At 32.9% G+C, this 22,506-nt stretch overlaps 3 protein-coding genes and 1 pseudogene across 3 annotated transcripts; 1 reads left to right on the top strand and 3 right to left on the bottom strand.

Moving 5' to 3' along the window:
* The first annotated feature begins 1,296 nt into the window (after positions 1-1,296).
* Positions 1,297-2,956, top strand: LOC146940776 (chalcone synthase 1B). Its single transcript, XM_085754504.1, has 2 exons — positions 1,297-1,619; positions 1,755-2,956. The coding sequence occupies exons 1-2, from the start codon at positions 1,442-1,444 to the stop codon at positions 2,753-2,755; spliced, it is 1,179 nt and encodes a 392-aa protein (XP_085610630.1). The 5' UTR covers positions 1,297-1,441; the 3' UTR covers positions 2,756-2,956.
* A 210-nt stretch (positions 2,957-3,166) lies between these two features.
* LOC146940775 (uncharacterized) lies at positions 3,167-8,053 on the bottom strand. Its single transcript, XM_085754503.1, has 12 exons — positions 7,910-8,053; positions 7,724-7,820; positions 7,568-7,631; positions 7,386-7,487; positions 7,223-7,287; positions 6,683-6,763; positions 6,406-6,485; positions 6,116-6,332; positions 4,784-4,839; positions 4,564-4,659; positions 4,292-4,469; positions 3,167-3,567 (listed from the first exon to the last, which is right to left on the bottom strand). Exons 1-12 carry the CDS (start codon positions 7,933-7,935, stop codon positions 3,445-3,447), a joined length of 1,185 nt encoding a protein of 394 aa, XP_085610629.1. The 5' UTR covers positions 7,936-8,053; the 3' UTR covers positions 3,167-3,444.
* A 1,613-nt stretch (positions 8,054-9,666) lies between these two features.
* On the bottom strand, positions 9,667-12,012 carry TAF7 (TBP-associated factor 7). The gene is made up of 5 exons (XM_085754505.1): positions 11,829-12,012; positions 10,929-11,182; positions 10,704-10,823; positions 10,522-10,591; positions 9,667-10,234 (listed from the first exon to the last, which is right to left on the bottom strand). Exons 2-5 carry the CDS (start codon positions 11,178-11,180, stop codon positions 10,077-10,079), a joined length of 600 nt encoding a protein of 199 aa, XP_085610631.1. The 5' UTR covers positions 11,181-11,182; positions 11,829-12,012; the 3' UTR covers positions 9,667-10,076.
* A 6,344-nt stretch (positions 12,013-18,356) lies between these two features.
* On the bottom strand, positions 18,357-21,895 carry LOC146940773 (cation/H(+) antiporter 4-like; annotated as a pseudogene).
* Positions 21,896-22,506: the final 611 nt, after the last annotated feature.

The raw sequence follows: 22,506 nt of genomic DNA, 5'->3' as shown, positions 1-22,506 counted from the left end.
TGTTCCAGGCAATATAGTTCAGTTGGTATCGACAAAGACGTTGTAGTATGTAGGTCAAGAGTTGGGACGCCAAATAAATTCAAGAACATCTAGTATATGGTTCTTAAATTGAACTGCATAGTTTTTATCTAAGAAAAAGTTATTTTAACTTTAATGCAAAATTTGTATTAATTATTTCATATCAACCATCATTTTTCTTTTGTTTTTATTTATTTGTCGTATTCAAAGTTCAACCGTCAAGACAAAAAACTATGATTTTGTCAATAATATATTTAATTATGTATTGCAGAGAGAAATAAGTAAAACGAAATAATAAATTTTACTTTTGGTGAAAAGAATGAGATAATAGATATTTAAGAGTGTTATTATCTGTAAAAAAAAGTGTTATTATAAATTAAAGACAGTTATACCCAAATTCTAAAGTACAAAAATTATTGATTTTTTGGTATGTAGTATAAATAACTTGACTGGCTTTGTGGAGGGCGACCTCACTACGTTTCTTGCAGAACATATTTTTAGGAGGGACAAAAAATCTTGACCAAGTACAGATAAGGAGATTATTTTGTTGTTGAAGAAGACACATGTGGAGATTAATCTCAATAAATCTACAGCAGAGTCAAAAACACTACTTATAATATATTAAAAAAAGATCGAAGTATTTTCAAACAGTTTAAATGGTCAAACGTAATTAGAAAATGACAATATTATTCCATTTTAATTTTGAAATTAGCAGTCTCACCTAACACGGAAATGCCTCCACGACACGACCAAGCCAAATGCTTGTTGTTTTGTTTCCGTTCAGTTTCCTGATTGACGTATTTTAACGACCCAAATGTGACTAATATCAACTATTAATTAACAAATTAAAGGTAAATTGTAGGTACATCATTACAAATCACGAGTTTGTTAAAATAACTATCTTTGATTTCTCTTTAGTCACCTTAGAGGATCAAGATCCTATTTTAACAACAAAATAACAATATATGTTGACCATTCAAATTTTCCCTTCCAAATACTAGTAAGTTTTTCCACATACAATATATAGTTTGGTATGCAGCGAACCTTCAGTCCATGCAGTCATGCGGGGGGTTGCAACTTGCAAGTGGAAGATAATTCACCTACCTCTAATAATATACTAATAACCATTCATTTGTTCATTACAAGCTTGTTATTTTGAATTATTATAATTAATTTGCTAGAGTTTTGGTCAGTTAAGCATGTGATTCATCTACCAGTTCTCTCTCCTCCCTTTTCATCCGCAAGTATTATATAACTTCTCTTCAGAGCCAATACTGCAACACACCCTTTGCTTTCTTTCTGAGTCCTTGTTTAGTGGCAAAAAACTTGCTAAGTCATCAACCATTCCTATCCCTTGATAGATATAACCTATCAGTACTCACCTTTTCTTCCTCCCTGCCAACTTTAGACTCAAAGAAAGAAAATGGTGACAGTTGATGAGATCCGCCAGGCACAGAGGGCTGACGGCCCTGCCACCGTGTTGGCAATCGGGACTGCAACTCCTCAAAACTGTGTGGACCAGAGCACATACCCTGACTACTATTTCCGCATCACAAACAGTGAACATAAGACTGAGCTCAAAGAAAAATTTCAGCGCATGTGTAAGATATCTATCATATCCATACATATCTTTCCGTGCTCTGTGCTTGTACATTGTTTAGTTTTGCTCCTCAAATTTGATCTTTCACTCTCAGCATGTAGAAAACAATAAGACTAAACTGCATATACTTTTTCAGGTGATAAGTCGATGATCAAGAAGAGATACATGTACTTGACAGAAGAGATCCTGAAAGAGAATCCAAGTGTATGCGAGTACATGGCACCTTCATTGGATGCAAGACAAGACATGGTGGTTGTGGAAGTACCAAGACTAGGAAAAGAGGCAGCAACAAAGGCCATCAAGGAATGGGGTCAACCTAAGTCCAAGATTACCCACCTCATCTTTTGCACCACCAGTGGTGTGGACATGCCCGGTGCCGACTATCAGCTCACAAAGCTCTTAGGCCTTCGTCCATATGTGAAGCGTTACATGATGTACCAACAAGGTTGTTTTGCTGGTGGCACGGTGCTTCGTTTGGCTAAAGACTTGGCTGAAAACAACAAAGGTGCTCGTGTGTTGGTGGTTTGTTCAGAGATAACTGCAGTTACATTCCGTGGACCCAGTGACACTCATCTTGATAGTCTTGTGGGGCAAGCATTGTTTGGAGATGGTGCAGCAGCTGTGATCGTAGGTTCAGACCCATTGCCACAAGTTGAGAAACCCTTGTTTGAATTGGTATGGACTGCACAAACGATCCTTCCAGATAGTGAAGGAGCAATTGACGGTCACCTTCGTGAAGTCGGGCTGACATTCCATCTCCTCAAGGATGTTCCTGGTCTCATCTCAAAGAACATTGAGAAAGCTCTTGCTGAGGCCTTTCAACCTTTAGGTATCTCTGATTACAATTCCATCTTTTGGATCGCACACCCTGGTGGACCAGCAATTCTGGACCAAGTGGAAGCCAAATTAAGCTTAAAGCCAGAGAAAATGCAAGCCACTCGACATGTGCTTAGCGAGTATGGTAACATGTCAAGTGCATGTGTGTTATTCATCTTGGATGAGATGAGGAGGAAGTCAAAAGAAGACGGACTTGCCACAACAGGTGAGGGGCTGGAATGGGGTGTCCTATTTGGTTTCGGGCCCGGACTCACTGTTGAGACTGTAGTGCTCCACAGTGTTGCCACTTCAATTGCCTAGATATTCTATAATTATATGTTAATTTAATTCTTACTTTGTTTTTGGTGGATTTTATCTTCACTTGCTTCATTGAGCATTTGAATAACGTTCGTTTTTGTGTTCCAAATGTAATATGGTGTTTGCTTAATGTACCTTTCCATATCATATTTGTAATACAGATATTCGTCAATTCGCAATTTCATGATATTTTATGACTTGCAAGTAGAAGAGGCATTTTCACTTTGAAATATTCTAACTTATATTTATTTAATTAGGACAAGGATATTATTTAAATAGAATAAGGGAAAACACTTTCAAACAAGACTTGTACGTACAGGATATGACTAAAACTTGAGTGGTGCTAATACTTTTGAACTGATGAAGGCACACAAAGGAATATGATAGGCTTTTCAATAATTGAACATACTATCATTTTAAAAATATGAACTTCTAATGATCTATGAGATTAATCATGTAAAATTTTCAATTCTATCAAAATATCTGATTAACTGATCCTGACAACTTGAATGTTACATATACCAGTTCAGCATGTCAGTTTCCTGTCTAAAATTGCAGTAAATCATCTTAACAAGATAATTATAATACTTGCTTCAGCAAATAAAAAAGTGAATGTGAGGACAAGATACAGAACTTCAAACATACAGATTTTGGCGGTATCCATAATGAGCAACGAGGTTGGGAGCACATCCTTAGCCAGAACCATCACCAGCTCTAGGATCAAGCTGCAACTGCTCTATAAGAACTTTTTCAACAGCATCAACGAAGCCCAGTATATTTTGCCGAGTATGAGTATCTAATGAGTTGGCCAAATTCTGAAAAGTCAAAGCACAAATCTTCCAATCACTGCATTATTTATAATGCCCTTAAAAGAATTAAAGTTAACCCGAAACATATGAGACATGATCTCGCTACAGATACATGTATGTAGGAGATAGTCACCCATTTATTTTATTTTAAAAATAAAATAAAAGAAACTAACAGCAAAACATCAAGGGGTTTCACCATAAGACATGCTAACTGGCTGAGTACTTTTAAAGTTCCTACCTATTTACACGTGTCTAAAAGAAGCTTCTATTAATTTCCAATTACTTTACCCTATAGAACACCATGCACCAAATGTGACTTCAAAACATGTATCCTTTAAATTATCCTCACTCCCACCACAATATGTATCACACGTGGCTTGAACTCTACATAATTTGATAAACTCTATCCCAACCCGAGTCACTCTAGTAATAGTAAATTTTAAGTTTCGCACATATCAGATTACTATCATATAGACACTTTTGAGGACTAAAAAACAGCATACAGACTAGGACGTTGGCTTGGTTGATGAATTAATATTCCAGTTATTATCAAAAGAAATGAATATAAACTACTCCACAATTTCAGTGGAATCAACAAGCAATTTAAGTAAGACAGTTTGAGGTGAAAACTAGGTACCACATGAGAACTTTTTTAACACATCCATCCGTACAGCACAAGGAAGAATAATGTCTGAAATTTTTTATAGCCAACACATTGGAATTGTCTCACCTCTACTTCGCAGAGAAAACTTGAACTTTTCTTCAAAATATCTGATCCCTTGATTGATATTAGCTTCAACGGAGAACCAAATATTGGCCAACCATGAGACAACTTTATGTATGCATCAATTCCTCTAACCAAATGAGCTACAATGGTCTCATCTTTGTCCAAGTATTCAAGAGAATATCTACATTGACAAGAAATAGAAAAAAGAATATCAAACAATAATCCAAATTTAATAACATTAAACCCAAACCGAAAGGACTACATTACAGTCACACCTTGATTTGTTAGCATCCTTTACCACAAGACACCTAAGTGTGCTTAGTATAATTCTATCTTGCAGTTTTTGTATTAACCATTGCAATGAGGACTTGCTGCATGGTAAACGATAGTAAAAAAGTATGAGTAACTTAGAAAAGTATGCTTAGTTCATAATGAATTTGGGAGGAGAGGGAGAATTTACTAAACCTAAACAAGGAGAAAAAGGAAATAGCTGACCTGACAGACTTTGCAGTATCAACAATGTCATCCACGTATATATCATTTGGAAAAACCTAAATAACAAAACCAAAAAAGTTAACAAATCATCAAGAGCTAAATAAGATTCTTATAATGCTAAACTAAACTGATGAGTAACTTAATGTTTTTATATGTGGTTCTTAAAGTATAATCAAACAGCTATATCCAAAGCATTCAACAACCTCCTCCTAAAGGAAGAGATTAGGAACGGAAAAATGATATGTGTTGCTGTGCTTTGCCAGGATCACATGTGAAGCGTTAGTACTCGTGAATAAAAATAAGTTCCTTCGTCACCTAATATTATAATTACCCTTTCATAAGTTTTCTACATGAAATGCATAGTTAACAGCAAAATATGATGTTAAGGATTCCATCTAGAAATGTTTGGGGTAATGAAATTGGCAAATGATCCTTCTACCAAACTGGGATCTTTTTTACGCATCATTACATATTGGATGGGATGTTTTTAATACAATACAATGAGAAAAATACTTAGTGACTACTAGAATTTTAAAAATTTCACCAAATTCTACAAGTACAGCACAGCATTTACAGAGTATTAATCACCTACAACAAAGGTACTAAAACTAAAAAGAGAAGTAAATAGAATAAGAAAGTTGCTCTTCTCACTTCCATTTTTGCTCCCACACGTCACGAAAATACCAAAATACCCCCATGGCAGTTAACTGCCGTTCGGCAAATGATGTTGGGGAGCGAGCGGCAGTTAACTGCCGCTGGGGGTATTTTGGTATATATGCGGTGTGTGAAGAGCGAACATGAAAGTGAAAAGAGTTGCTTTCCTAGAATACAGACCATAAATCAAAAGCAAACCCACTGATGTAACCACATGATATATCCAGCAAATTCTGAGATTCACACCCCCCATCCCGAAAAAAATGCAGAATAAGCATAAAGTTGAAGATATTAAGAAAATAGTTATTATCTCAAATTTTTAGAAGATATTAATGATAACTATACACCAAATAGAATATCAGAATGAATGTAACCATCAAACTAAAAGCAATTGAGCCTGACTTTATTGGTCAAGGTCTGCTTCAAAACACAAAAACACCACTTCAAAATACCACAAGAAACAACTTCAAAGCAGACATTATTTGATGACATAAAAGCCTTTCACAGTTCATAGGAGCCTACCTAAATGGCTAACACTATAACTGTCACTTTTTCCTGACAGATTTGATGGTTCGTATCAGTATCTTTCCACATCATTGCTAAACGTAATTGTCAAATCTAATGAACAATGGTCGTAACAAACAAGTCAAAGAATGAAACGGTGATCTGTTTTAAAACCTGAATATCCTTTAACGTCATAGTCCCCTCCAACACTTCAATCAATAACTCATGATTCAGGATAGATGCATCCATGGTATCTTCAACTCTCTGTAGGCATGAAATGCCCTCTACCGTTGGCATATAGGTCTGCAAAGACAGCTTAATGCAATTCTCATCAATTCCAATCACTTTTAGACCTGTCAATGCATTGTCAATCTGCTCTAAAGCATCAAACCTGAAAGGGGGAACAAGATGAGTAAGCCATAGAATAGATGATTATCTGAAAGTGTGAATGAAAATAAACTTACCATTTGAACTTACAATGAAAAGACTCCATGGCCTTCAGAATCGATTTCATTTCATCAACCTTATTCCCAAGTTCCAATTGCTGCAACACATAAAAGGAAATATTTCAATAAAAATACAATTCGTATAAAAGTTACAGTAAAAAACCACCAAAATGATTTTCTGTAAAAGAAGCAGAAAATGTTCAGGAGTATTTAGTCCACATTTGTTTGAAACTAATTCAATGCCGAAAAGAATAACAGCCAACGCCAAGTAGTGTGGCGTAGTCATCAACAACACCTCCAAATTTTCGCCTAGATTCATGTCGGTGTCTACCAGCATTGAAGAAATTCCCTCATTAGCCTCAGCATTTATCTGCTCCTATAATTATCAAAAACGACTGTCAAAACATGATTACTGAATGGAAAATCCCCTTCCCCTCATTAGACAAAGGGATGGATAATGAAGTCAATATACATAACTCATGCCAGGGCCAGGGTTCCATCATAATGAGCATAGGCATATACAACTACTTCCTTCCCTATATATAAAACCCTCGAGAAATTTTCAACTACATTGAATATTTATTTACCAAAATACCCCTAAGTATTTAACATGTTTTTCTGTAACCAATGGATATGATATAAATACTTATTGTTAACTTGGAAAAACAATATTATTACCGAACATATAACACCATATCAATTTTCTTAATTCTTGTGATTTAGTCATCTGGGTCTTATATTATTCAGAAACAAAAATGTTTAGTATTAGCTAAAGTTTAAAACACAACACAATCAGCTGCTAGTTTAGAACACAACACAATCAGCAAGTACTAACCTCCGATGTAATATGATTCAAAGAACATTCCAACTCTTCAAGTTTAGCCTCCAAAAGAATAGAATCTGAAAAAGATATAAAAAAAGAATAACAATAATTATAATTATATGAAACAATCCATAGTTATTATGTGAAACAAACAAAAAAAGTGAGTGAAACTAACCATCGTTACGAGTTTTCGCGAGATTTTCAATCTCTTTAGCTACATTGGTGGATTCAAATTGTACATTGTTAAGTTCCTTTTCCAAATGCTCTATGTAAGCATCTAAAACAATCGAAGTTAAAAATTGAGAAAACATAAATTGAATAACAAAAACAAAACGGAATAGAGTTGAATTGAATTACCGAAATCTGGATTTTGTAAAGAAGAGAGATCAGAGAATTCGGAAACAATTTGTTCCACTGTGTTCTGTTAAGAATGAAAATGAAAATTGAAAATGAATAAATTGATTTTGCAATCATAAGAGTGAGAGTGAAAATTGAAGAATGTGCGTAGGTTACTTGAACATGAAGAGCACATTCGTGGAGTAAATCTTGGGAATCTGAAGGGTTTGATTCTTCTTCTTCTTGGATGAATTTGTGAATCTGTGAAATTCGACTGAAAGGAAAGGTTTGGAGAATGTGATAACGGTGTTAAAAGTGAGAGAGTAACGAAAACAGAGAAAGGAGAAGGAAGGAAGAAAGTACCTGCGGAGTTCACTTGCTTCTGCCATTATCAATCAACGGAAGAAAATGGTTCCAAATTTCAAATGTAGTGTTCCCCCGATTTTCCATTCTTTCAAACATTTCACTTCTATTTATCACTTAATTTTTTTTTTCTTTTAACTTTTTACAATATTTTAAAAAAAAAAAATATTATATCTAAAAGAGATAGAACTATGTTGCATCAACAAAAAGTGGGCAGATTTACTAAGTTTGCACCAATCAAAATTGGATGAAACAATATAACACTAAAAATAAATAAATGATTTTGATTAGTGTCAATTTATCATTAATTCTATCCATTTTTTGTTTTTGTTTATGCATAAATAATAATTTGTCATCTATAAAATATTCAATCCGTCTACTATAACAAATACAACAACAACCAACACTCTTCATCCCGCTAAAGGATATTAGCTCGTAATAATGAATTAATTTATAGATTTTATATAATTTAATATATATATATAGGGTTTTGCTAGAAGCCACCCATGAAGGTGTCCTTTAGCAAGACACACCTCAAGGTGTGATTTCCACTTTTTAGTTATAACTTTGCTAAAAGACACCTATCTTCTAGCAAAACCCATATATATATATTGGGTTTTGCTAGAAGACACCTTTTATGAAGGTGTCTTTTAGCAAAGTTATAACTAAAAAGTGGAAATCACACCCACTTGTTATTGACAAAAGAAGGGATTTGGTATATATTCTTCAGTTTAGATACCCATGAATGGCTTAAATGGAATCTCTCAAATGATAGAAACAAGTTAGTTTTTTTTTTTTTTTTTTCTTTCTCAAGTCTCTATTATATGAACAAGTCTATCTACTGAGGTTTCGCTTGTTTACTCACTCTATACATAGTGAAATCTCAAATCCAGGTGCTTCTTGTAATGAGGGTCCAAAAACTGTCAAACAAACCTCTGGGAAAATTTCCCTCCCGGTTGTTACAAGATAACTGTGGATGATTCATTTATTCCGGCTTATGGCCTCTATAGGAGGAACTATTCGAGCTGAGTTCGGTCGCTTGGTAAATTACTTTCACTCAAAGATAAATTCCAGTTTTAATGGATGAGCCTGTGGCCTCCAGTGATGGAATTTGTCGTCTTGCCCACAACCACCATCTTAATAATGTGTTGTGTTTTGAAGTTGCCTCTTTGGCGATGGTTGCTTTGATTAATTCGGAGATTGCTCCATCCTCCAATTCATTCTAGATGAGGTTCGGACGTCTAGATTGGGATCATTCGGTGTATCTTGTCAACCGCAAGTTTAATTAATAAATGTATTGATTTTATTGCTTCGTCGAGACATAATTCCTCTTTCATTTTATGTATTGTTGTTGATAATTCCTCCATGTGTAGCCACTAAACTTCTAATTAAGTTGTGAAGTAGATAATTTATGTTTTTAGGTCTCACTTGAACATTGTCATTTCAAAGTTTGGTTTAATGCTTTCATTATATTGAAGTACCGTTGATCCTTTGAATTTTAGTGCTTCATACCAATTATTATTGGAAACCTTCAACACTAAACTATAAACTTCAATGTAACTTTTAATAGTATCTAAAACATACAATAAACCAGTAAATAAACTCATTTATCAAACACCTATTTTAGCCAAACATGTTTACAAACTAATCAAATACAATATAAGCCAACAGATGATACATACTAAACATAACTTAAATCGAGTATGAAGCATTTGCTTTGTACAATGACACGGTGACAGAACATTAAAACGCAATAGTTTAAAAAACAAATGATTAACCTTATTCTCATATATATGCTGGGTAAATTAGGACCTTAAAGGCAGTTGCACAATAAAAAATGGTGTTAAAATACAACAAATGATGTACCAAAATGCACAATGTGGGATAACAAATCAATTGCAACCCATCTTATTCCTGTAAACGGGATTCAAATTCAACAGCACATGATTATACATAGTGAATGCCAACAAAACACCTTTCTGATACACTCTTTTATGATTGATTCATTTCTACAAAGGTTGGTATATTTTTCAAAAGTGAGACAACCAAATCAACTATTAAAAAAAAAAAAGTCTAAATCATAAAAAGAGTGTTCAAGAACATGTCAAGAAAGGTGTTGCAAGCATTCATCTGATATAAATACTCCTTGGTAGCTAGCTAATATCGGTCAAACTGAGTCATCAGATTCATCAGAGTCACTTCTGTCAGCATCACCAGCATTTGTATGAGTCTCTGGAACATCATTCTTTGATGTGGATGTAGCTGCAGGTTTTTTATTAGAACCTCGAGCATTCTCACCGCCTTCTTGCTCAGCTACTTCCACATGTGAATCTCAGTCAAGAAAATAGCCAAAGGTTGTTCACACTTAACAATATAATGAAAGCGAAAAACTTGCTTTTGTCATTGATGCAAATGCAAATAGATGCTACTTATTCCATGAACCCCAGTTCAAATAGAGAAATGAGTTATAAGGGCAAAGAAAGTAATCAACAAAAAAGATCTCAACAGACCTCCATTTCAAAGATTTTTTTTAAAGTGAAATCATAAATTTGTATCCAAGATTTAGAATGTTTAGTAAACTACTGCTTGAAACAAACAAGATGAAAGGATATCAATATTTTCAGCCGTTCCTCCAGCAATGATTTTGAGAAGATCTTTCTCAACACGGGAGACAAGCTCAGGCTGGAAAACGAAGAATGAAAACATACGGTAAGTAAGAGAGCACACAAACGCACAGATAATAGAGCAGTATCAGGTATGCTTAGATAATATAATGCACGAATGAATGTATTACATTAAGGTCAGGCTCTCTGCGGAATCTACGCTTACGGGCATCTCTCATGGGAGGGGTGAGGCCATGTCGACACTCAATTACATCTGGAGCAGCATCACCAGATTCCCTCACCATAATCATCTGTTAATTGGATTCATTAAGAAGGCAATCAGTTATTTAATCATCCGAATCTAGGTGTATGATTAAGAATAAACAAATAATATGAATTAACGATAGATACCTGACCTGACCAATATCAGCAGTCTTAACCAAAGAGTTATCATCATAAGTCTTGTAGGATTCAACGACAGCAGGAAGGTCCAGCAGAGAAGCTGGGTAATGCTCATCCCCAATCACAAACGTACCGCTTCTTCCATCATCGGTAAATTGCAAATCTAGCGACTTGTCTTCAGATGAAGAAGCATTGTTTTCATTCAAAAGACGCTCAATCCGCTCCGCAACATTAGGTGGAACTCTAAGTATGAATTGCTCCTCCATATCTAGTTCCATCAGGTTGTTTTACAGATAGTAAATAATAATATAATCAAATTGAATTGAAGAATCAGTAATTGCAATTGATTGGTTTCAAAATTGCATCAGTATATATCAATAATCAATGATAATCAGCATTCATGAGACAATTCCAATGAATTTTCAAATGAAATTTAACAAACAATAAAAAAATCGTGAAGTCTTTAATCAGTGATTTTATCTTAAACTGAGGCCCGTGGTGATTGGAAAACGGAGAAACAATGGCGAAACAATTTGTAGAATGTTTAAAAGGAGTGCTTAAACTGTCTCTGACACTTGTTGTCACTCATGCATACATAAGATCATAATTCCATACGAGAAAGAGGTGATCAGCTTGAGAACACTAATTGCCTTCAAGACTTGGGGCTTGTTTGATTACTGTTTTTTAAAACAATTTTACTGTTTTTGAAAATTAAAAAAGTAATGATGTTGTTTGATCATAGCTTGTTCTGTAAAACTGTTGCATACTTTCTTCTTTTGAAAAAAAAAAAAAACATAATGCTTGTAAAAAACAGTTTTTTTTAAAATTGATTTATAAAGCAGTTTTCAAAACACAATCAAACAGGCCTTAGATTACGACACATGATTACATTGAATGTTTCCGATATAACTTACCAAAATCGAAAATTGATTGAGGGCTTTCGAAGAAGAGATGATAGGAAACAAATTGATCGGTTTAATTTTGGAAGATGAGGTCTGTCGCGGTCGGAATTCGAAAGTGACGATGGCGCTAGGGTTTTCGGATTGGAAGGATTTGCGAGAGAAGAGAGAGAAAAAGATGAAGCAAATGAAGGGGATTGAAGAAAACACGTGGGTTTGGTTTGGGTCAGATTCATCATTCATCCAACGGTTGCTATTGTTATCTTCTCTAGGATGAGATCATAACCGTTGGATCTAAAAGTGAGATTATTTTATAGAAATTTTATAAAAAAAAACTGAATCTATTTTACGGTTGTTTACCCCGATAAAAATATATATATTTTTAAATAATTTAAATTGTTTGGATATAAAAATGAGCTCAGAGAATTATTATTTCTTTGTTGCAAGAATCTTGTAAATAAGGATTTTTACACGTTATCCCTCAATGAATTGGAGGTAGTTTAGTTTACCAGAAAAGAAAAAAAAATTTGTTTTTACGATCAAGATATTTTTATAACTAGAACATCAAAGTTTTTTTTTTTGACAAACAAAGTTTTTTTTATCTATTTTGTTCAACATGTGATTTCCATCTTCGTCGTTCCATAATCGAAGTAAATTACCTCCAATTCATCAAAAGATAATGTAGGTCTCCTACAATTTTGGTTTTTTTTTCAAGAACGATGACCCCCCTCCTATTTGTTATTTTTGGTTGCATTATGTTGTCCCCGGTTGTTGTTTCATCAAACCTTTTAAATATGTTTTCCCCCTTATTTTCCATCTTCATAAGGCGATTGCATGATTGACATGGTATGAAAAGAAAAGTCAAATCCTTTTGTCATTCTATTGATTTGCTTTCTAATTTTATGTTGTAATTTCCATCCCATTTGAGACTTAATTTCACAATTGTTGCAAAGGGTGAAAGGAAACACATTGAATAGTGAAGGAAGTTGAGGGCTGATAAAAGTTTTAATATTTAGCCATAGATCAATAGATACAAGTTATAGCATATTATCAATAATAAAGAAGGAAGAAGAATTGTGTACCTTTATATTAGGTTGATGAAGGATAACTGCCGACAAGCATGAGAGGGATGACTACCCTCGTTCCGTTTAGCTTTAAGTTTTCACAATGATGTTTAGAATAATTAACCGTCTGATGGATGACGTTTAAATAGCTAAACGGCTGAGGGCAGGGACCTCTCATTGGGCTTAGCTAAATAGTCCAACCCATCACGGTCCATTTAGAAAGAATAGTCCAATCACATATATTCATCAACTAATTAGTGCTTAACACAATAGACCATAATTTATATTATGACATCAACTTATAATAATTGATTATTGTCAATCCATAATTGATTAATTAAATAATTAATCCAACAATTCTCCATAAATTTGATAAGGAAAACCCTTTATAATTTTTCAGAATCGTTGATCCAGTTAGAGAAAAAATTGCAAATCGAAAAATAAATTCGGGTCTAGTAATCGATAGTATACACCAAAAGAATTAGCCAACTATCTATTGTATTATTTTCAAACTAAATTATCGATTAAAAACAAAACTCAAGGTATTTGATTAATTTGAAAATTGTCAATTATGGTCAAAACCTCACATATGGCATGGTGTATATCGAAACATATTACTGAGTATATTTAATTGAAAGAATCAACCAAACACGTAATAAGGTACAAAGACTATAGCCATAAATTGTATCTACGTGGCTCTGATACCAATTGATAAAAGTTTTAATATTTAGCCATAGATCAATAGATACAAGTTATAGCATATTATCAATAATAAAGAAGGAAGAAGAATTGTGTACCTTTATATTAGGTTGATGAAGGATAACCGCCGACAAGCATGAGAGGGATGACTACCCTCATTCCGTTTAGCTTTAGGTTTTCACAATGATGTTTATAATAATTAACTATCTGATGGGATGACGTTTAAATAGCTAAACGGCTGAGGGCAGGGACCTCTCATTGGGCTTAGCTAAATAGTCCAACCCATCACGGTCCATTTAGAAAGAATAGCACAATCACATATATTCATCAACTAATTAGTGCTTAACACAATAGACCATAATTTATATTATTGCATTGGAAACTGAAGCGACATTCATTTTGAAACAAATTTTTTTAGCTAAAGCGACACTCATTTTGAAACGGAGGGAGTAAAAAAAAACGATCCCACTCCTTCTCTTTAATTTGAGTTATTTATTTTGATATTGATTCTTTACTTCTAATGTTCCTAACAATTCTTCCTTTGTTATAGGTTCACTCTCTGGAAGTTGATTCAAAGATTGTTTGTGTGCACTTCTCTATTCATGCCAATCACTCATTTGATTTTTCAATATTTTACAACTTTTTTCCCTAATTGGCTACCAAATGCACAACTTTTTTTTCCTATTTCCTCCTCTCCTTTTCTCTGTTTGACTACCAACTGAGGTGATGTTGTGGACTTTGGAATAAAACAATTTTGTCACATAATATTGTTATCAAATTTGAGCTCTTCGTTGTGCATTTTTTCCATTTCCACCTTTGTACTCTTTTCGTTCTAAATTATTTCTTGAAAATCATGTTATAGGAAATGAATGAAATATATTATGTATTCTCTTTATTGTGATACATGTCAATTGTTAGAGTTTTGATATGGAAAGGACAAGAAAATAATGTTATTATTTATTTTCTGCAAGCATATGATTGTTTTGATTGGCATTCACAAATTTAAGTTTACCTTTTCAGTTTTCACTTGAATTTGATGTGATGTGAGTTATTCTCTGTTAAAAGTTAATTGAAATGTTTTTGAAGACATATTCTGCTTCACTGTTTCAGGTTTCATGGTTGATTTGGTTTCAATAAAATGTTGATCATGTGTCAGTTTGACTAGATATTTTAATTGTCGAATGCAGATTATGCCATTGGTGCAAGATGATTTTCTCCTCGTAGGTTAATGTTGGTTTTATCATGACCGCAAATTTGTGTGCTACATATGTATTTGAATTTTGAACGTTTCTTATGTCATTCTAGCGAATGTAAGTTAATGTTGTATATAAAAGATCGTAAATTATTTTACAAAAATATCTTAGTACGAACTACTTAATCTTTGTAACTCTCCATTTGATCATGTTTTCTAATGAATATTTGAATAGCCAATCAATAGTAATGATAAAAAACATGCATGGTATGGTAGGTAAATGATAAAGCGATAGTTAAACTTTAAGTTCGGTACATACTAACCCATTATTGATTTGCTTACACTTTTTCTTTAGAAGGGATTGCTAACACTTTTTTTTTTTAAATACACTTTTTTAAATGTAATAAATATTCAATTTACGTAGTCCTCAAAATAATACTACTTTATTTTGTAATAAAAAAATAAATAATTCATTATTTGGATTTCAATGCAAAAATATTTTGTTGATTATAGGCAGATCAATATGACTTGGTGACCATTATGGTATTCGGTGACGATTATGGTATTCGGTGACAATTGAGCTGAGTAAGTTAAAAATAGAGTATCGTACCAAAAAAAAAGTTAAAAATAAAGTCGAAACCCAAAAAAAATCATGAAAAGTCTACTATTGTTTTTTTCTTTTAAAAAAGTCTACTATTGTTTTTGACAATAATAAAGTTTACTATTTGATTCTTCAAAGTAATTTATTTAAAAAAGATAATTTTTATGTAAAATTGCACTAATAGTCATTTAACTTAATTTCAGGTAATATTTTAGTCATTTATCTTTTTTTTCCTTCGATTAAGTCTTTTATGTTACAAAATGCTAACACTATTATCCTTTTTTACATTGAAAATCTGGTTTTTTGGATTAACATTTGAGTTTTTTTATGAACTTTCGGGATATTTTGATAAAGGTTTGAATTTGTTGGCTTTTTAATGTAAAAAAGGAATAGCTGTCAGCATTTTGCAAAATAAAGGACTTAATCGGGGAAAAGATAGATAAAAGACTAAAATGTTATTTGAAATTAAGTTAAAACACTATTAATGTAATTTTGTCTAATTTTTAAGTTAAAAACTACTTTGTTTTCAGTTTTGTTAAAACTAAAATAGAAGTGTCCTCGTGAGCTTAGTTCAATTGGTAAGAACAATGCATAAAATATGCAAGGTCTGGGGTTCGAACCTCGACCACCACAAATTCGAACCTCGACCATGCAAAGGTTTGGGGTTCGAACCTCGACCACCACAAAAAAAAAACTAAAATATAAATATTGATAAGATCCAAATACCATTATAACCCTCTTTTTTTGTTGCTTTATAGGGTATATAAGGACAATCTTAATTTCAACGTTTTTTGTTTTAAATTTTTGTGTTTTTGAATAGACTCACGCACGGATTAAAAGTCTAGTCTTATATATAAAAGTTCTTAAGTCTCTTAGGTGATTTTTTTTTAAGACAAAAAAGTTGTTGCAAATTTTCTTCCTTATTTTTTGTTTTTCCAAATACCATTATAACCCTCTTTTTTTGTTGCTTTATAGGGTATATAAGGACAATCTTAATTTCAACGTTTTTTGTTTTAAATTTTTGTGTTTTTGAATAGACCCACGCACGGGTTAAAAGTCTAGTCTTCTTATATATAAAAGTTCTTAAGTCTCTTAGATGATTTTTTTTTAAAACAAAAAAGTTGTTGCAAATTTTCTTCCTTATTTTTTGTTTTTCAAAAAAATGATATCATATCTTATCTTATATATAAAAGTCTCTTATAAAACTTTTCGGAGCCAAAAAAGTTATTGTAAATTTCCTTCATAATTTTTTGTTTTCCTTACCTTTGTCTTTTAAAAAACTATCTCATATCTTATGTATAAAAGTTCTTAAGTTTTTTAGAAAATTGTATGTAGTCAGGGTCGGCCTAACGTATGCTGAGGCCTGAAGCGAAAATTTATATGAGGCCTTGTAAAAATAATAATAAAGTTTTTTTTAAAGTTATTTAATTTTATTTTTTGAGGCAATAATGATGATGAAGATGAATTACAATAACTATAAATTATAATGATGATTAAAAAAAATTATAATGAATCTTAACTTATTAAGTACGTATAATGAATACTGCCAATGAAAAATGAAGCATTTCATTTCTGTCAAGAAGTGAACTTTATAATGACTTAAGTGTGAGTGTTGATTCTATGACCTACAACTAAAAAAAGAGGGATTTCTGCTCTTCCCAAGCACATAACACTCGCGCCCAGCTGTAATGACACATTTACCCCTGCGCCAGTTAACTCACGCCGCGTGAGTTAACTAACGCACCTTTTAAATTTTGTTCTGCTTAAAACAGAAACCTGCACACTTTCTTGAACAACTTTCCTTGCTGATCTAACCACCACTTTCTTATCACTTTTTGGAGCCATTTACTATCCCTTTTAACTCACCTGACAAGTCCACAAACGGAAGAAAATAAATAATCTGATAACGATTAATGTAGTATTTAACTTTTATAACCAAAACCAACCCATTGGCATGGGGAACTTTTTGTGAGAAAATCTTGTGTGGTCCTGGTCCACACAAGTGGTCTTTGGTCACACAAAGAGAAAAAAGAGAAGAGAGAGAAGAAAGAAGAGAGAGAAAATGGAGAAGAGAGAAGAGAAGAGAGAGAAGGAAAAAACTTGTGTGTGTGACCAAACCAAAAATTCTTGGTCCTGGTCCACACAAGTGTTTCTCACTTTTTGTTGACATGTGGAGGGTATGTGTCAAGAGCTGATGAATCAAGTATACGTGGGGTATGATGATGCTTGTTGTTTTAAAGAACCTGCGTGGAATACCATTTTTATGATGTTTAGCGCAGGGGTATTTTGGTCAGTTTGGCTGGGTGGGAGCGAAACGTGCAGGAGGAGAGCAGAAATCAAAAAGAGATCTTCTACCACTGTGTTATTAATTGTTTTTTGCCTAAAGCCCTTGCTTCACTTGCTTTGGGCTTAGGCCGGCCCTGTATGTATTCAAAAAAGTTATTGCTAATTTCCTTCTTTACTTTTTATTTTTTAAAAAGACCTCATATATCTTATAAAAGTTCTTAATTTTTAAGCCATAAAAGTTGTTGCAATTTTCCTTCGTGATTTTTTTTTTGTTTTGAAAGAAATAGTATATTATCTTTTTGTTTTTGGTCGAATATAATATCTTATCTTATAAAAAAGTTCTTACGTCTCTTAGAAAAAAATTTAGAGCCAAACAAATTGTTGTAGATTTCTTAATTTTTTGCATTTTTAAGAAAAAAATGATCTCATAAGTTCTTAGGTCTCTAAGCAAACTAATCTTATTTATAAGTTGTTAGGTCTCTAAGCAAACTATTTAAAGCCGAAAAAGTTGTAGCAATTTTTCTTTCTATTTTTTTTTTGCCTTTTTTAAAAAAAAAAATCTCATATCTTAGCAAACTTTTGGAAAAATAAAATCTTTATATAAAAGTTGTTAAGTCTTTGAGCAAAAAAGTTGTCTTATCTTGTTGTTAAGTCTCCTATATTTTTAAACACAATATACTATTTATATTATGTCTTGATAACTACAAAATCCACCCTTTAAGGTCATTCACGTGTGAAAGTTGTTGCTGCACAACCAAAACAGATGCACTGCTGCTAAGATCAGGTGAAGCGAGAAAATCACCAATAGCACCAAGCTCTGGAAATTCACTCCATTCTTCCAATCCATCCGTTTGAGGAGATCGAGCTTCATGTCTTCTCCCAACTATAAAAAAATCATGTTCATTCACTATCTCACGTAGAAAACATGCCATTTGTGATCCATTATGAGTTAAAACTTCTTGATATCTTACATTTTCAGCATATTTCAGTGCTTCCAGTGTTTGATTACCAATTACCGTTATGTTTTCCTCACCAACAATACGGTAAACAACAAGGTTGATCCTAGGATTATTCATCATTTGTTTCGCTAAACATAAGACCTCTTCATCATCGTCATTTCCACCTAAATATACGATGGCTAATCGAGTAATGGAGTATTCTGATTTTGTTGGTGTTGGTCTTGGTATTGAATTAGCATGAGTTACAAGGATTCCAACGGAACATGGTGCAATTTCAAGTACTTTGCGGTTCAATGCTCTTAGTACTTTCTTGTCATCAGATTCAACTACACCGTAACTTGACCATCTTATATGAAATGGAAGAATGATGATGGTTGCAACTTTGTCCAATGCAAGATTACAAACATCTTCAAACATGAGATTTGGTGGAGATATTGCTGTGTAAGAGTTTATTGATACTACATTTTGATTATTGTGCTCGTAGATATCAAAAGCAAGGATAACATCGTCTGAGTATGATTTATATGAAGTAGATCCTGATGCATGTCTATGAAGGCGGTGAGGAATGAAAAGAGGTAAGGCTCTTCCAACAAGCTCAATTACATGAAGAACATCAACTGCGATTGGTTTATCTTGTGTTGGATAACATAAGTCTAGGAAACTGTTGCTGCGGAAATTTGGTTCTGTTTTTGAATTGTTACTAGTATTCTCAGCTCTGAGTTTCTTTTTAAGCTCACCATGTTCCTTTTTTGGTATCCAACATATTTTCTTGATGGATCATATAATAACTTTAGTGACCAATGCACAATGGTTGCTATAATCATTATACTTATCATCATCACTCCATATGTTTTCCTGTTAATAATCTGCATACATGCATACATAATATTTGAATAAGAATAATAGTTTGTATACATATAGAGTAAATTTTAAATTTAGTCTAAACTGTCACTATCTTTACTCTTTGGTCCTTGAACTATAGAAATATAATAAGTCATCCTTACGATGTGATCAATTCATGAAATTAGTGTTTGGGTTACTTTAAAAACAAAGGAGATAATGATATTTCAAGGGCAAACTTGGTCAATTGAAAGTCGTTTAAACACTACTTATTATATTTCTATAATTTAGGGACCAAATATAATAGACAATGGCAGTTTAAGTACTACATATATATTCAGACACATAAAAATATTGTGTCTCCTTTTAATCCCTCGTTTCTAAACTGTGTCGCTTATATCGATAATAGTTGCAAGTGTTTTTAAATAGCTATGAGAACCAAAGTTGAGACAAAACGAGGGACCAAAATCAAAAGAAATTTTTTCCGTGTGGTCCAAACCAATATAATCATATAATAAGGGACAAAAAACTTATATATACGTAAAAAAAAAAAAGTAAAGGTTACTACTTGGTCATCAAATGCGGAATTGTGGATGCCAACTTCCACCACGCCTTTAGTGTTCAAAATGAGGGAAATACACAAAGCATCGGTGACAGGCATCTTGCAACAAAGGGCGGTTATAAAGCATGCTGTCATTTTGACAATGTGAGTTACAAGGATTGCCAAACCAATAGACACCATAACATATGATGATAAATCCATTGAAAAATCCGCTTTTAGCACACAAGTAGTTACAAAGATAGGCAAAAAGAATGTTGTACCAAAGAATGGAAGCTTCTTAACCAATGCATATCCTAAAGGATCTCCTTCAGGAATAGACAGTCCCAAAACGAAAGCTCCTAAGCCGAATTCTTGATTAATCTTAACTGACAAAATACCAAGAACAAAAACCACTGAAATGATAACATAAATGTAACTATCTTTCACTGGTCTTCCTTCTGGTGTATGTTTGATGATCCAAAACAGTATTGGTCTACATACCAAAGGAATTAATACAAAAAATATGAAAAGTGAGATTATGTTTCTTAAAACCGTTGCCGAATCGGGACTGGTCTCAAGAGCAACAATATTGGTTGAAGTAATTGTGGTCAGTATGTCGCTGACCAAAGCCGAGGACAAAGACAATCTACCAAGATCTGAGTTTTGGATTTGAAGTTCACTTAGGAGTGAAGCGATTGTTGCAAATTGACTTAGACTGTGAGATAACACTGGCACTATGATTTCCCTGCCTATTTTTTTAATGGCTTCGAGCTTTCCATGCAATGTTAGTAGTGGTATAAAACATACGCATAATGGTGCTAATAATCCAATTATTGAAATTATCCTTGCTCTCTTTCCTGTCCTTGTTATCAAGCTGAAATCCATTTGTACACCATTTATGAAAACGAAAAGTACCATACCTAATGATGAAATTGATGAAATTACGTCATGAGTTCCATATGGAAACAACTTTCCCATGTATGCATCCAATGGTCGTAGCTCAAATAAGAAACCCCGAATCAATCCAGCCTGCAAATGGAATGAGTAATGTGTTTAATTTCAGTTCTAGAAAATACTCTCTACAAAATATTCGCTACGTCCTGCCATAATTAACCTATTTGAATAAATAATTTTTTTGAAAATTACGAACACTTTTAATTTTGAAGGAGGTATTAATTATATTTTCTTAATTTTACTCTAATTAATACTAAATGCATTACTCTCAACTCAATATACTTCACTCTGCATTCATAATAATGATAAATATATCAATACTTAATGATGGTAATTTAGTATCATTATTATTTATCTCTTATTTATGTAATTTTTTTCATATGTTTGAAATGGTCAAATAGATTATTATTGTGGGACAAATGGAGTAATTCATTTCAAATGAAAATTATAGATGGAAGAAATGATATTAGAAACAAAATCTATTTTCTATATGCAATTTAACTTTATCTAATAACTATGATTTATCCACATGAATGTTTAGAATCATGATGAGTTTGTTTGTTGAAGTTCCAAAATATTGCTTTCACAAAATTAGGATGGTTCACGGTGATTTTGATAGACTAACCGTGAATCTAAACATGCACTAAAGAAATTATTCTTTTTGAAAATCATGTCAGTTGGATATACTTACAATCATTTGTGAAAGAAACTGAGGGAGTCTCAAAGGTTTGAGAAGGAGACTACATATTTGCGTGAGTGCAAAAATGATAACCAACTGTAACTCAACCAAGGTCAAGAAAGATTTCATTGGTCTCCTTCCATTTTCGTGGTCACCCCATAAACCATCTGAAACAATATGGGGTGGAGCCTCTAAACAAATTTTGTAACCTGTTTCATTCAATCGTTTAATTTCGTAGAACAAAGTATCATTTGAATTTATGCTCATTTTTATATGACTTAATCCACAAGAATTAAAATGAGAATAAAACAATTCAATGGAGAGAAAAGAAAGAAAGAAAATAACAAACTAGAGATAATTGTCTATTTGCTTTATGTTGTGGCTGATTTTATATTGTCTATGAACATGAATAATTTTCATTATAGTTATGAAGGAGTGCTTCGGTGTAACTAACAAGGTAAATAGCTAAGCATCTAAATTTTAAGCATGATCGTTTAAGTAATTAAGTTGGAAAGGTTGTAGTCATTTTTGTAACGCCTGTGAAACAGAACATTTTTATTACATGTTTAGACCATACAATGTCATATTTACACGTGTACGCAATTGAGGTCTCTATTTAACTATATATTATTATTATTATTATTATTATTATTATTATTATTATTATTATTATTATTATTATTATTATTATTATTATAATTAGACAATTAGAGAGAGAGGAGAGGGGGGGGGGGGGGGGGAGAGAGGAGAGAGAGAGAGGAATAAAGGAATGATTTGTCCTTTGATCGGTTTGACTAACTTGGAAAACTTCTTTTTAAGATCAATAAACTAGCATATAACCTTCTTATACAAAACAATGTTAGATAAAATAGTGCAAC

This window comes from Medicago sativa, chromosome 3, assembly GCF_051527215.1.
Source record: "Medicago sativa cultivar Bolivia chromosome 3, Bolivia_mono, whole genome shotgun sequence".
In the NCBI taxonomy this organism is placed as follows: Eukaryota; Viridiplantae; Streptophyta; class Magnoliopsida; order Fabales; family Fabaceae; genus Medicago; species Medicago sativa.
The sequence above is the reverse complement of the archived record's forward strand: the minus strand, read 5'-3'. Positions and strand labels throughout refer to the sequence as shown.